This window comes from Macrobrachium rosenbergii, chromosome 17 (assembly GCF_040412425.1).
Source record: "Macrobrachium rosenbergii isolate ZJJX-2024 chromosome 17, ASM4041242v1, whole genome shotgun sequence".
Classification (NCBI taxonomy): Eukaryota; Metazoa; Arthropoda; class Malacostraca; order Decapoda; family Palaemonidae; genus Macrobrachium; species Macrobrachium rosenbergii.
In genome coordinates, this window is record NC_089757.1 from 20,696,700 (window position 1) to 20,708,211 (window position 11,512).

Below are 11,512 nucleotides of genomic sequence, written 5' to 3' on the forward strand. Positions count from 1 at the left end.
ATGATAGTGCTGACTAAGGTCGTTACAGTAGCTGCTGAACATTTTATAATTCCTTACGTTATTGACTAATGATCATGGCAGTGTATACCAAGTCAAAACCAAAATTATTATTCATATTCTAAAGTTGAGTAAATTAAAACTGGACCCCCATCTCTAGTTATTATGGAATATTTTAAAATTTCTTCTGTAATGCTGACATGCTTTACATAGAGGGGTTTAATTGATAGAAATTAGTTTGAGAATAAAAATAAGCATATAACACAATATTTCTAAAAATTTATCACATTGCAGCATAATAACTATGTGCTCATCTCATCAGAACCAAACAAAGGTTGAGGTAGGTAAAAGTTTGGTAATTAATCCTTTAGTGGAAATTGTAAAAAAGGAAATTAGGAATCCAGAAAGAAGAATAACCTCTTCACCTTTATGATATTCCTTCCTGAAGTGCTGTATTACCTTGTACAATTAATAGTACTGTATCTAATTTCATTACTGCAGTTAAATTAGAACAACCCTGTCATTTGGCTCCCATAGATCTCTTGAATATACACAATTATAATTACCATTTTTAGATAAAATTTCAACTGAAGTATAACTTGCAGCAATTATAATCCTTTAGTATTATTGTACGTAATAGGATTTAAGCATGCAGATTGAGTGAAAATTTAAGATTTTGTAGAATTTCAGTACAGTGCTTTTTGTTTAGACTGGTAGTACGTTATCTATGGTCAGTTGCATTCAAGACTTCGTTAGTGAAGAGAACACCAACCCTATAGTGATTGATGCACAACTTTTTACCCTTCAATAACTTGGATGTGCACCTATTTTTTTTATTCATTTCAATGTATTTTGAAATGAAGTACAGAACAGTATATCACATCATTAAGGTAATGAAGAATTTCATATTTACGTTTTGAATTGTAGTTGCCTCACTGGTTTTGCCAGTTCTTTAAAAGATAATACAGATCAGAAACAATAAGATATTCACACATAATTAAACTCTTATAAAAGAAAAATTGCTTCTACCGCACTGGTTACATTAAAAAGAGAGGGAACTTTTTCGTCACTCCTGCTGTAACTCTTTGTTTTTAATATTGTGATATTTGCTAAGTAATAGACACATATGTGAAAGGTTTAAAAAATGTGCATGCATCGATGCAAGGAGACCACTGATGAGAAGAATTGATTATTCCTGGTGTTTATCTACCTTAGAGAAGAGACCTGGTATAAATTTTAGCAATAGAAGAAAATAGAAGAATTTTTTATCTCTTCTTACCCACCGAGACTTTTAGGGCCACTTTACATGGATTTCCTGATTCATTTGGAATGCCTTTGGGCATTCCAAATGATGCACCCTGCTGCATATAGATTCATAACATTGTATTTTACAGCTGCTTTCTTGTCTTTAAGCACATCTGTCTACTAGAGCCTCTGGAATAGGAGACCAGTGGAACTGCTTTCAATATTTCTCCACTAGTGGAAATAATTATGTACTGTTTTACATGCTCACCTTTCTTGATGTTTGTATCGATCTACTTGTAACCAATATCAGTTTAAATGCAGTTGTAAAGATGTTATCCAGCAATTTCTTCCTGGAAACAGCTTCTCAAGAGGTGACAGAAAACAGACTAAACAAGATGGGGCATTGTGTGTTGATCTTGAAGTAGGCAGCAGCAAGTGCAACAAGCAGTCTCACCCTTCATTTATGCTTAGTCCTTTATAACAAATAACAAACCATTAAACACTTTGAGAATGATAAAAGCATCATTATAAATAATGGGTATGTAATTGGAAAAATTTTTAATCAGTCACACTTCAACCTACAAAATATACAACAGCCAACTTGGCCTGCTTAAACTTTCATCAATAATAATGAAAATATTAATTAAAATACAAGGAACAAGTTCACGGTGTTGGAGTTCAGTGTTTGCCCACTTGAAATTTTATGAAGGTTAATAACTCTTTCAGATTTACAGAGCTCAAGGATCCTTGAGCTCTGTACAACTGAAAACTGAAAAATGAACTATGACAGTAGGGATAGATTTAACCTGGCACATTTCAAACAGAAAAACAATTGAACACTTAAAAACAATCTTGATTGATTCCAGAAGAAAATTTCATGCAACAAGTTAGTAGTTGCTTCCTAATTTTGTAAAACCTATCCCAACTTAATTGTTTTACCCTGTATTAACTGCAGCATTCACCTCGCACATTAGTCAGGTTTTGCTGCTTCAGATTACGATTAGGAGTACTTGACTAGATCTTTGCATGATACCATTTGTAAGGCACTTACATATTTCAGCAACGTTAATTTTGATATTGTTGAGTAACAAAATTTTGTTCAATTCTTTAAAATTACAGTACATGAATTATTTGGTTTTTAAAGTGATCAAATTTACTACTGTATACAGTAATTGTACCATAGCAGGAAATGTGAGTAATCTGAGTACAGTAAAAATCTTCTGCAAGAATTACTCAAATTATACAATATTTGAAATTAAACAGTTAATTACATCAAAAATTAAAAAACTGCAAGATTTGTTAACCATTTTACTTTTATTTTTTTTACCTGTTCAGTATGTTTACCTTCACCTCATCATTCTTTTCACATTGGAACCTACTGCATGAATTTTCACTAGAGATAGTTTGTTGCTAATAAACCTTTGATCATGTAGCATCCTTGCTGTTGCATTTTTACCCAAATTGTTTTTTCTTTTAATACTAATATAAGTCCTTTAACAGTGACCTGTCAGTATAGTCATGAAGTAAATTCACTCTTATTTTTTACTATAACCAATAATATTTATGTTCAGGTACTGTTTGATTACATATATGTAGTACAGTTAACTATTCAAATCTAAACTGAATACCTGTACCTTTAGAACATTGTTTAAACCTTTTATACTTTATATAAGCCTTTTACCCTTTAGTATCTCACTTTACATTAGCAATAATGTTGATATATGTCCATTTGAATATATTTTTAATAGGTACCTTACAGTCATTCTGTGAGGTAAGCTTAGGATCACAAGTTCACCGTACCAGCACTGCCACATCTCCTCATCCAAAATGGGATTCTACAATGCAGTTCCAGGTCAAATCACTGACTGAGGATGTTCTTTGTATTACAGTATATGATAAGGGATACTTCAAACCAGATGGTTAGTAACTTGTGACCATGGTAGTCACAAAAATTTGTTACTTGTAATTCTGTATGTCATTCATTTAAAGGTTTTTGTTCCTATGGAAATATCAACCATTGCCTTTTTTTGTATGTATGGGTATTCTTCACCACAATTTTGAAGTATTGAAACTTGGCAACAAGCCAGTTTTAGGAGGTAGGTGGGTGAGTGTAGTGCTCTGATTGACCATTAAGTTGAAATTTCTTTCATCCTTTTTTTTCAATGTATGTATGGTGTTTATTTTCTTTTTTCAACTTAATTTGAACAAGAAAAGTGAACAATGAAACATATGAAGGATGTAAGCAGGTGTTTGGCACTTTGTCTCTTGTATTAATCAGTTTTGTTTTGCCATAGTAAGCCATGCAAGGAATGCACTGGCTGATCAATGCAGTGGACAGGTCCAACAGCAGTGGAGGAAGGCCAAAGATGTTCACCAGTTTCTTTGAAGGAGATTACTTTACCTGTGATACTGCTAAATCAATCAGTCAATCTCTCTCTCTCTCTCTCTCTCTCTCTCTCTCTCTCTCTCTCTCTCTCTCTCTCTCTCTCTCTCTCCTTCCTCGGTATCAGTGAGGAAGTGTGTGCATGAAGGTACATGATGAGCCTGTGCCGTCCGACAGTGCTGATCCAGGTGCACTTGCTGTGCTCTCCCATGGTAAGACTGTGGTGTGTGTTCATGGCTCATCACCACCTACTCCCTGCAACATTGGCAGCTTCACTGGAGTATTAGCAGGTTTTTCTATCCCTTGGTGTCCCAAACAACCCACCTTTCACTGCTAAGGAACTCAGCACTATTAAGCTTCCTATAGAGGTTGTCTTGCCTGTGTAGATACCCCCAAGGCATCAAGCCTACTCCACAAAACGTCTTCTACATCCTCTTTTTCTTCACCATTGAGCTCTTACTCTTTCTCTACCACTAATTCCTTCATAGTAAGAAGATGACAAAGGTGTCAGGTGACCTCTCACAAGAAGTTCCATTGAACTTTGATTGAGCGCCTTCTATATTTTTGGGGGGTGGTTTCAATTCACTCGTTCTTCTGTAGGTAGGGTTGACAATGAATTCTCTGAGCATGCTTAAAAACAAGTGTCTCCCATTTCCCTCTGTGCACGAGGACTTCCCTGGACTCTTTCCCCGTTCATATTTCTGCTAAGGTGTGTATAAAAGCCAGGGTTCTTGCTGGGTATGCTTGATTGCCAGATTATGGGTATGAGACAGAAGGTTTACATGTGGCACATCGCCACTCTATAATACTGTTTGGTATCAATCTGTTTGCACGTGATTATGAGGACAACCTCCACCAGTGGCTGGTTTGTCCAGAACTCCTGATGTGCATATGCATGAGCCCTGGATCATTTTCATGTAGACAGAGGGTTTACACATAAAAGGTTACCATATAATATGGCAGGGCATTGTGACAATCTGCGTGCGCACGATAGCGATGATAGTGCAGACCCTCAAGTGGAGCCTTGTTTGTCCAAAACTCCCAGTGTGCAAATGCAGACAGAGGGTTCACTTACAAAAGGTTGCCCCATTATGATACCTTTGGGTATCATGGTGAGCTGCATGCATGTGATCGTGGTGATACTGTACAGTAGGTGTTCTTGATCATCCAAGACTCTTGATGTATGCACATTTAGCATTCATACATAGCTTCTGTGAGTTAGTTAACTCAGGTAATTATATTTAAAGTCTGTAAGAATGAGAGCCACAATTTTGAGCCATTACCATTCAACCTCAGCTTGTGAATCAGCAGTTGGTGCTGGCAGGTCAGATTGTTCATGTCCATGGTTCCAAGAATGCTCACCAAAGCAGACTGTTGTGTCAGCCTCTCTTACAGGAGATCTGACTCAAGCTTTGGGAAATCTCTTAGGACCTGATGGGGTCCTCCTTCAGAACCTCTCCAGGCAGAGTTGTAACAATCTTTTCAAGAGATAGTTGGGCTCATGTGTGAGTTTGATGATCGCAGGGAAGCGACCATTGCCCCTTCAACAAACCATTATCATTGATAGTGTACTTTATGGTGCACTCTGGAGGCAAGGCAGTAGTTCCATGGTGACTTGGATTGGGTTAACAGTCTGATCTTTAGATCAGAACAGATCAGACAAGCTACTCTCCATACCCCTGCCATTGGCATACCAAAGGAAGTTCTGCATGCCAGAGGATGCATAGACCATTGCCCTCCAAGTTGTTTTCTCAGCCAATGGATTAACAAACAACCTCCCACTTGAGAAACTCCAGGAAGGTTTTTGCTTCTCAATTATAGAGTCAGTCTTTATGGCCTCCTCGTAGCAGCACTGTGGTTTGGCCTTTAGTTGAACATGCTTTCTGACTTAATCATCAAGCTCAGGTTCCTCTTTCTCGCCAAAGTGCTAGGATTCTTCCCAGTCCATTTGGCAGGCCCCCACAACCAGCACTGGCTTAAGAGGAAGGCAAGGGGAAGAAGGGATGGGGAGCTAATATAGAAGGTTCCCTCCTGTAGCTGCCACAAGTATAAATAATGACCTCCCCTCTTGAGGACACCAATCCCATTGCTAGCCTACCCTCCAGGCTCTCCTGTTGGCAGAGGTGAGTTCATTGCTGGAAAAGAATGAACCAGAAGTATGACAACAAGTCATCTACCTCTTCCTATTGAACAATTTGTGTGCTGTAGTCAGTTCTGATGGAAACTACTTGTTCAGTGTCGGATTCCATCAGAGGCAGGTTTCATGCTTTTGGTAGATCTGAAGGATGCATATTTTCAATCCCATCCATCAGTTCTCCAGGAAGTATCTTCATTTTGTCTGCAAAGGGAGTGTGTACCAGCAGCATGAGTTTTTGGTAAGGCTCTTTCTTCAGCAAGCTTGTGGAAATAACAATGCAGTTCCTGTTGCAATAGAAACAACCAGCCTGGCTGTGGCAGTTGCAAGCTCATACATCTTAAGCACAGCTTATACCTTTCAGGTACCTTCAACAGTGCTCACATCAGTGGCAGCTGAAGCAGAATTGGTTGGGTCCAAGCAACCCTTCCTCACACCTTGTGCCCTTGAGGCAAGAGTGAGGGAGGACCTTGCCTAGTGACTGTATGATGAGAACCTTTTAATAGTTCCTTTGAACTCCCCACCCCCAGAGATCCTTCTGTTATAAGACACTTTAAAGGATATCTTGCTGTTTCGCGTGTGTGTGTGTGTGTGTACCTAGAATGACCTTCAGTGGCATATTAACATCTCATGGATAGCTGCGGCATTTTAAGATCTTGTGATAGTCTCTGTAGTGTTGATGAGTGACAAAGGTTTGTGATGTGAATGCATTTGTGGGTTTGCCAAGGTGTTGAGCTATCACCCCCAGACGTTTTGGCTTGGAGGAATGTTTTTGCAGACCAGCTCAAACGTCAGGGCATTTAATTGAGAAACATTGGTTCCTAATTTCTTGCATGGGGAAAGGCTTTTTGAGCTTTGGGGATCTCCAGTAATCAACCTGTTTATTACACAGTTGTACAGGAAGCTCCTCGTGTTCTGTTCTCCCATTTCAGAGCTCCAGGCTTCCTTTCCTCTAGTCAGTCTGATTTGCTTATCATTAAGTATATGTTGCTCTAGGTATAAGATAACCACTCTACTCCTCGCTGGCTTTATGCCAAGTGGTATCCTGATCTGCCAGCTCTTCAGGTCAAGGCACCCAGAGATTCACTGTGGCCCACTCTTCTTGTGATGCCAGAAAACTCCCAATAAATAATCAGTTAATTAGCCCACTCTTCTGTTACCCATGCATTTTGAGATAACTAATGTGCACCAAGAGAGTGAATCATCTTCAATTGGTGTCATAGTGTAGTCTCTCTGGTTGGAGCTACTTTTCAGCAGATTGCAGACTTAATCATCCAGCCTCATCAAAACAAGCTCCATTCAGTCCCTGTGGTGAAGCCTATTGCTCTGCCTTGAACCAGTTCTTCTTCAGTAGAATTGCCCATGCTTATAGATGCTTTGAACAGTTTTTCCTATTTCATTAGCTTTGGCCACCAGAGTTGGGTGTGACCCTTGTCGTAACTTAGGCATCTTAAAGCCCTTGGAAGAGGCCTTAGATCATGATTTCACCCTCTAGACTTCTGCTAGCCTTAGCCTCATCATAGCATGTTAATGAGTCACAACCTTTACTACTGTCATTTGAACCTTCAACATCAATTTATGATTGACCAAGGTAACAGCTGCCTTCCAACTTGTGCCATCCTATCTTTTGGGCAGCACTTGGTCTCCAAAGTTTTCCTAGAATGAGAGTTCAGTTGAATCTTACTCTGACACAGGATCCTATCTATCTTGCATCTCCATGCCAGATGATACATAAGGCTACAGGAGTTACTGGTCCTTCCGATTGTGACTGGGAGGATAGTATTTCCAGGCTATGATTCAACTTGCCAGTCAATTCAGAGATTATTCTCTCACTTAGAAAATGCCTCCTAAATAAAAGGCAATGGTTTTTATTTCCTTACAAACAAATTCCAAATTTTTATTAAAGTATTTTGTATTTTAACAAGGTATATAAACCAGAGCCTTTTATTGCAATCCAACTTCAATCACCCCACATTGTCTCTGATGCTGAAGGAAAGTACCAGCTTACAGCAACTGAATGGGGATTTTCCTTACTCAACTGCCTACCTCTCATTAATTACCTTGCTACCAAGTTTCAGTGACCATTTCCAGCTCAAATTGAGGAATATTCTGACAAACATAAAAGAACCTGTTTGTATACCTAGGAAAAATACAAATTACTTTGAAAATTTGGTATTTTATTTCAAACATATTTATTGGATTAGTTGAATAATATTTATTAAAAGCAGTACTCTGCATGTTTTCATTACTTGAATGCTAAATGTCACATGAGACAACCAACTTGATTTGCTTTTAAGGAAAACTGTTTAACAAATATGCTTTAACTTGATATGCTTTTAAGGAAAATTGTTTAACAAATATGCTTTTTTGTTTTCCCAGAATTTCTCGGCCGAACTGAAATAAAAATATACAAAATATATGAAGAAACAAAAGGTCAGCCTGGAACACAACCTCAGCTGTATAAGCTTAAACTGGAAGAAGTCAGATCAGGAGACGTTATACTTAAAATATCTCTTCAACTTTTTGACAAATCAGTGTAATTTTCCCTGGTGACGTGAGCATGTCCACAAAATAGTACTTTTAATAAAGTGCAAATTATATTTTAAAAATACTAAATGTCAAGTGCAATTCATTGGTGAGAAAATATATTCTGTATAGTTGAAAATTTAAGCAAGAGCAAATTTTATTCTGTTACATTTTTCTAAAAATCCTCTACTTACAGTGCAGATTATTAAATGTCAATGCCTACATTTAGCTCTATGTTTGTTTTAGCTAGCTATCCTAGTCATTACCATTTCCTTTCTTATAATTATTAAAACTTCCTTTTTGTGATATTATGATAATTTACATATAGTTACCTAATGCCACTAAAGGCCCCATAAAACTGAAAGTTCATGTATCACAATGCAGTATCTCATTCTTTGCAGTTATGAGACTCAATATGAGAGCAGACGTACCTCAATTTCTTATTCTTCTGGCCTGCACATAGCTGAACTTTACATAAGGAAGAGAGATCAATGCCCTTTAGGCATAGGACTAGGCCCAGGGTGGCCCTGTAGCCCTTAACAGCTGAGACAGAGAGACACTTCTCTTGATAAAGGAAGACGAGAAAGTCTGCTACTTGCTGAATGGTAGCTCCAAGTGGAGAGAAACCCCTTCTACGACACCAACCACAGAAAATGGCCCATTTCCCCTGTTAGACATCTGCAGAGGATTTCCGAAGGTATCCAGACACCTCTATCGCTGCTCAGCAAGAAAAGCCTCTTGCTTGCAAGAGATGCTGGATAGTCAGTCTCCAGCCGTGAAGATTTAGGGACTCTACAGGCTGGTGGAACCTTGATGTGGGACTGGCAAAGAAAGTTGTGCCAGGGAGGAATTTCTCTCGGTGCCTCGGATAGCAGAGCTAGCAGGTCTGGATACCGCTCGACTTGTGGCCACTTGGGAGCCACCAGGGTCATTCTGAGATTCACGGTGATCATCACCCTGTTGATCACCAGACAAATCAGACAGAACGGAGGAAAAAATACCCGTCAAGATTGTCCCAAGGGTGCTGAAAGGCATCTTCCTTGCTCCCGAAGGGTCCAGGATGACTAAGCAGAACACCTGCAACTTCCTGTTGTGCCAGGTTGCAAAGAGGTCTATCAGTGGACATCCCCGCAGGTTGAACAATCTTTCCACGATGACTGGGTATAGGGACCACTCTGTCCCTATCACCTGAGTTTGTCTGCCACTACATTCTTTTTGCCTGGAATGTGCCTGGCTGACAACTCCACTGAGTGTGCTACCACCCATTCATGCACCTGCTCCGTTAACTGATGAAGCTGAAGGGACACCAGTCCCCCTGCTTGTTGACGAATGCCACTACCGTGGTATTGTCACTCATCAGTACCATGGAGTGCCCCATCACTTGATCTTGAAATGCTTGCAGAGCCAAGAAGGCTGCCTTTAGTTCTAGGATGTTGATGTAGAGATGCTTGTCATTCTGATCCCACGCACCAGAAGCTAGCAATTCTTCCAGGTGTGTGCCCCATCACTCTCTCAAAGCGTCCGAGAACAGAAGCATCTCTGGAGGGGGAATGTGTGAAGGGATCCCTATTATGAGGTTCCTGTTGTCCAGCCACCAGGCTAAGTCCTGTCTCACTTCTCTCGAGAGAGGAATGAGAAGGGACGGAGGGTCCCTTGCCTGAAAATCAGAACTCCTTCATTCTCCACTAAAGGGAATGAAGATGAAGCTGCCCATGAGGAACCAACTTCTCCCAGGACGACAGGTGACCGAGAACAACTTGCCACATCCAAGCTGGTTGTTCCTGTAAAGACAGGAACAATTGCGCTGCCTTCCTGAGCCTGCTGATAGGGGAGTCTGAGGGAAAGACTCTCACTGCTGCCATGTCTGTCAGCATGCCCATCTACTTTATCCTCTGCTTGGGCATGAGATCGGACTTCTTGAGATTTACTACAATGCCTACCCTACGACAAAACTCGAGAAGGCGATCTCTGTCCTGGAGCAACTTCAAATGAGAGTTCACAGAGACTAGCCAATCGTCAAGATACGTCAGAAGACGTATCCCGTGCAAATGGGCCCAAGTCGACACAATGGTGAACACTCGTGTGAACACCTAGGGAGCAGTGACAGCCTGAGACAAAATACCCTGAACTGGTACACCATCTTGGCAGAGATAAAGCGGAGGTACTTGCGAAAGGACTGATGGATGGGTATTTGAAAATATTCATCTGCAGGTCCACTGAAAGCATGAAATTGCACTCCCTGATGGCCACGAGCACTGAACTTGTCATTTTCATCTTGAACTGAGTCTGGTGAACAAACTGGTTCAAGGGAGAGAGGTCTAAGATTGGTCTCCATCCCCCTCATGCTTTCTCCAAGAGAGAGATCCTGCTGTAAAAACCAGGAGACTGATCTGTCACAACTTCCACAGCGCCTTTCTTCAGCATCGCTTTCACTTCATCCTAAAGGGCGCAATCCTTTAGCAAGCTGGGAACATACGTTTGTATATGGACCGGAAGGCTGGTGAGAGGTGGAGGAGACTCGAAGGGAAGTAAATAGCATACCTAAAGGACATTCACTACCCAGGTCTCAGCTCCGTGTCACTGCCATGTTGCCACGTGGCTGAACAGGCACCCCCTACACGAATGGCAGCATGTGTGGAGGAACGCCACCGCTACCGTCCTCTTCTCTTTTTCCTACCCTTGCCTCCTCTCCCTGGCTGGGCTGAGGGCTGAAAGGGATGCTGGTGTGCACCCTTCCTGACAGGGGCAGAAGGATGGGTATTCCTGCGAGGGCCCTTAGAATTCTGGGATTTCTTAGGACCCGTAGAGGAAGTGCCAGCCTAACCCGAAGGTCGGGCTGCAGTAGCACGTGGAGACCTGGAGGTCTTTGCCACTGTGTGGTGGACGAGATGGTCGTTATTGTCGGCTCTCCGTCTATCCACCGTGGTGTCCACTTGCTCTTGATTGAAAAGAGAAGCGGAACCCAGCAACAGTCCATTTCTCAAGGTCAGAACTAACTAAGGACCTACGAACTTGGCAGCTCAAGAGAGAACTGCATCTCTTCTCTTGAGCATCAAGTTTGCTTACAGGTTAGCTGTCTGGTGTTCTAGACAGGTGATGGTCCTACCTCGAGACAGGAAAGGTATTTCCATCTCTGAACAAAGTTGAAAGGCAAATGGATGCATCACTCAATAGTGGGAGGTGGTGAGGGTATCCCTCGGCCCTCCCACCGGAAGTTTAACTACCGA

General features: G+C 40.9%; 1 protein-coding gene across 25 annotated transcripts in view; it reads left to right on the forward strand.

Annotated features, from left to right (window-relative positions):
* LOC136847770 (intersectin-1-like) overlaps positions 1 to 8,513 on the forward strand; it is a 189,529-nt gene extending 181,016 nt beyond the window's left edge. For all 25 annotated transcript variants that reach the window (XR_010855833.1, XR_010855834.1, XM_067119672.1 and 22 more), the window contains 2 exons: positions 2,991 to 3,161; positions 8,139 to 8,513. Coding sequence is in view for 23 of the 25 variants with exons in the window: in XM_067119672.1 (XP_066975773.1) it covers positions 2,991 to 3,161; positions 8,139 to 8,299 (332 nt within the window). In the remaining 2 variants the exon portion in view is untranslated. The remainder of the gene's footprint in view (positions 1 to 2,990; positions 3,162 to 8,138) is intronic.
* The last annotated feature ends 2,999 nt before the right edge of the window (positions 8,514 to 11,512 follow it).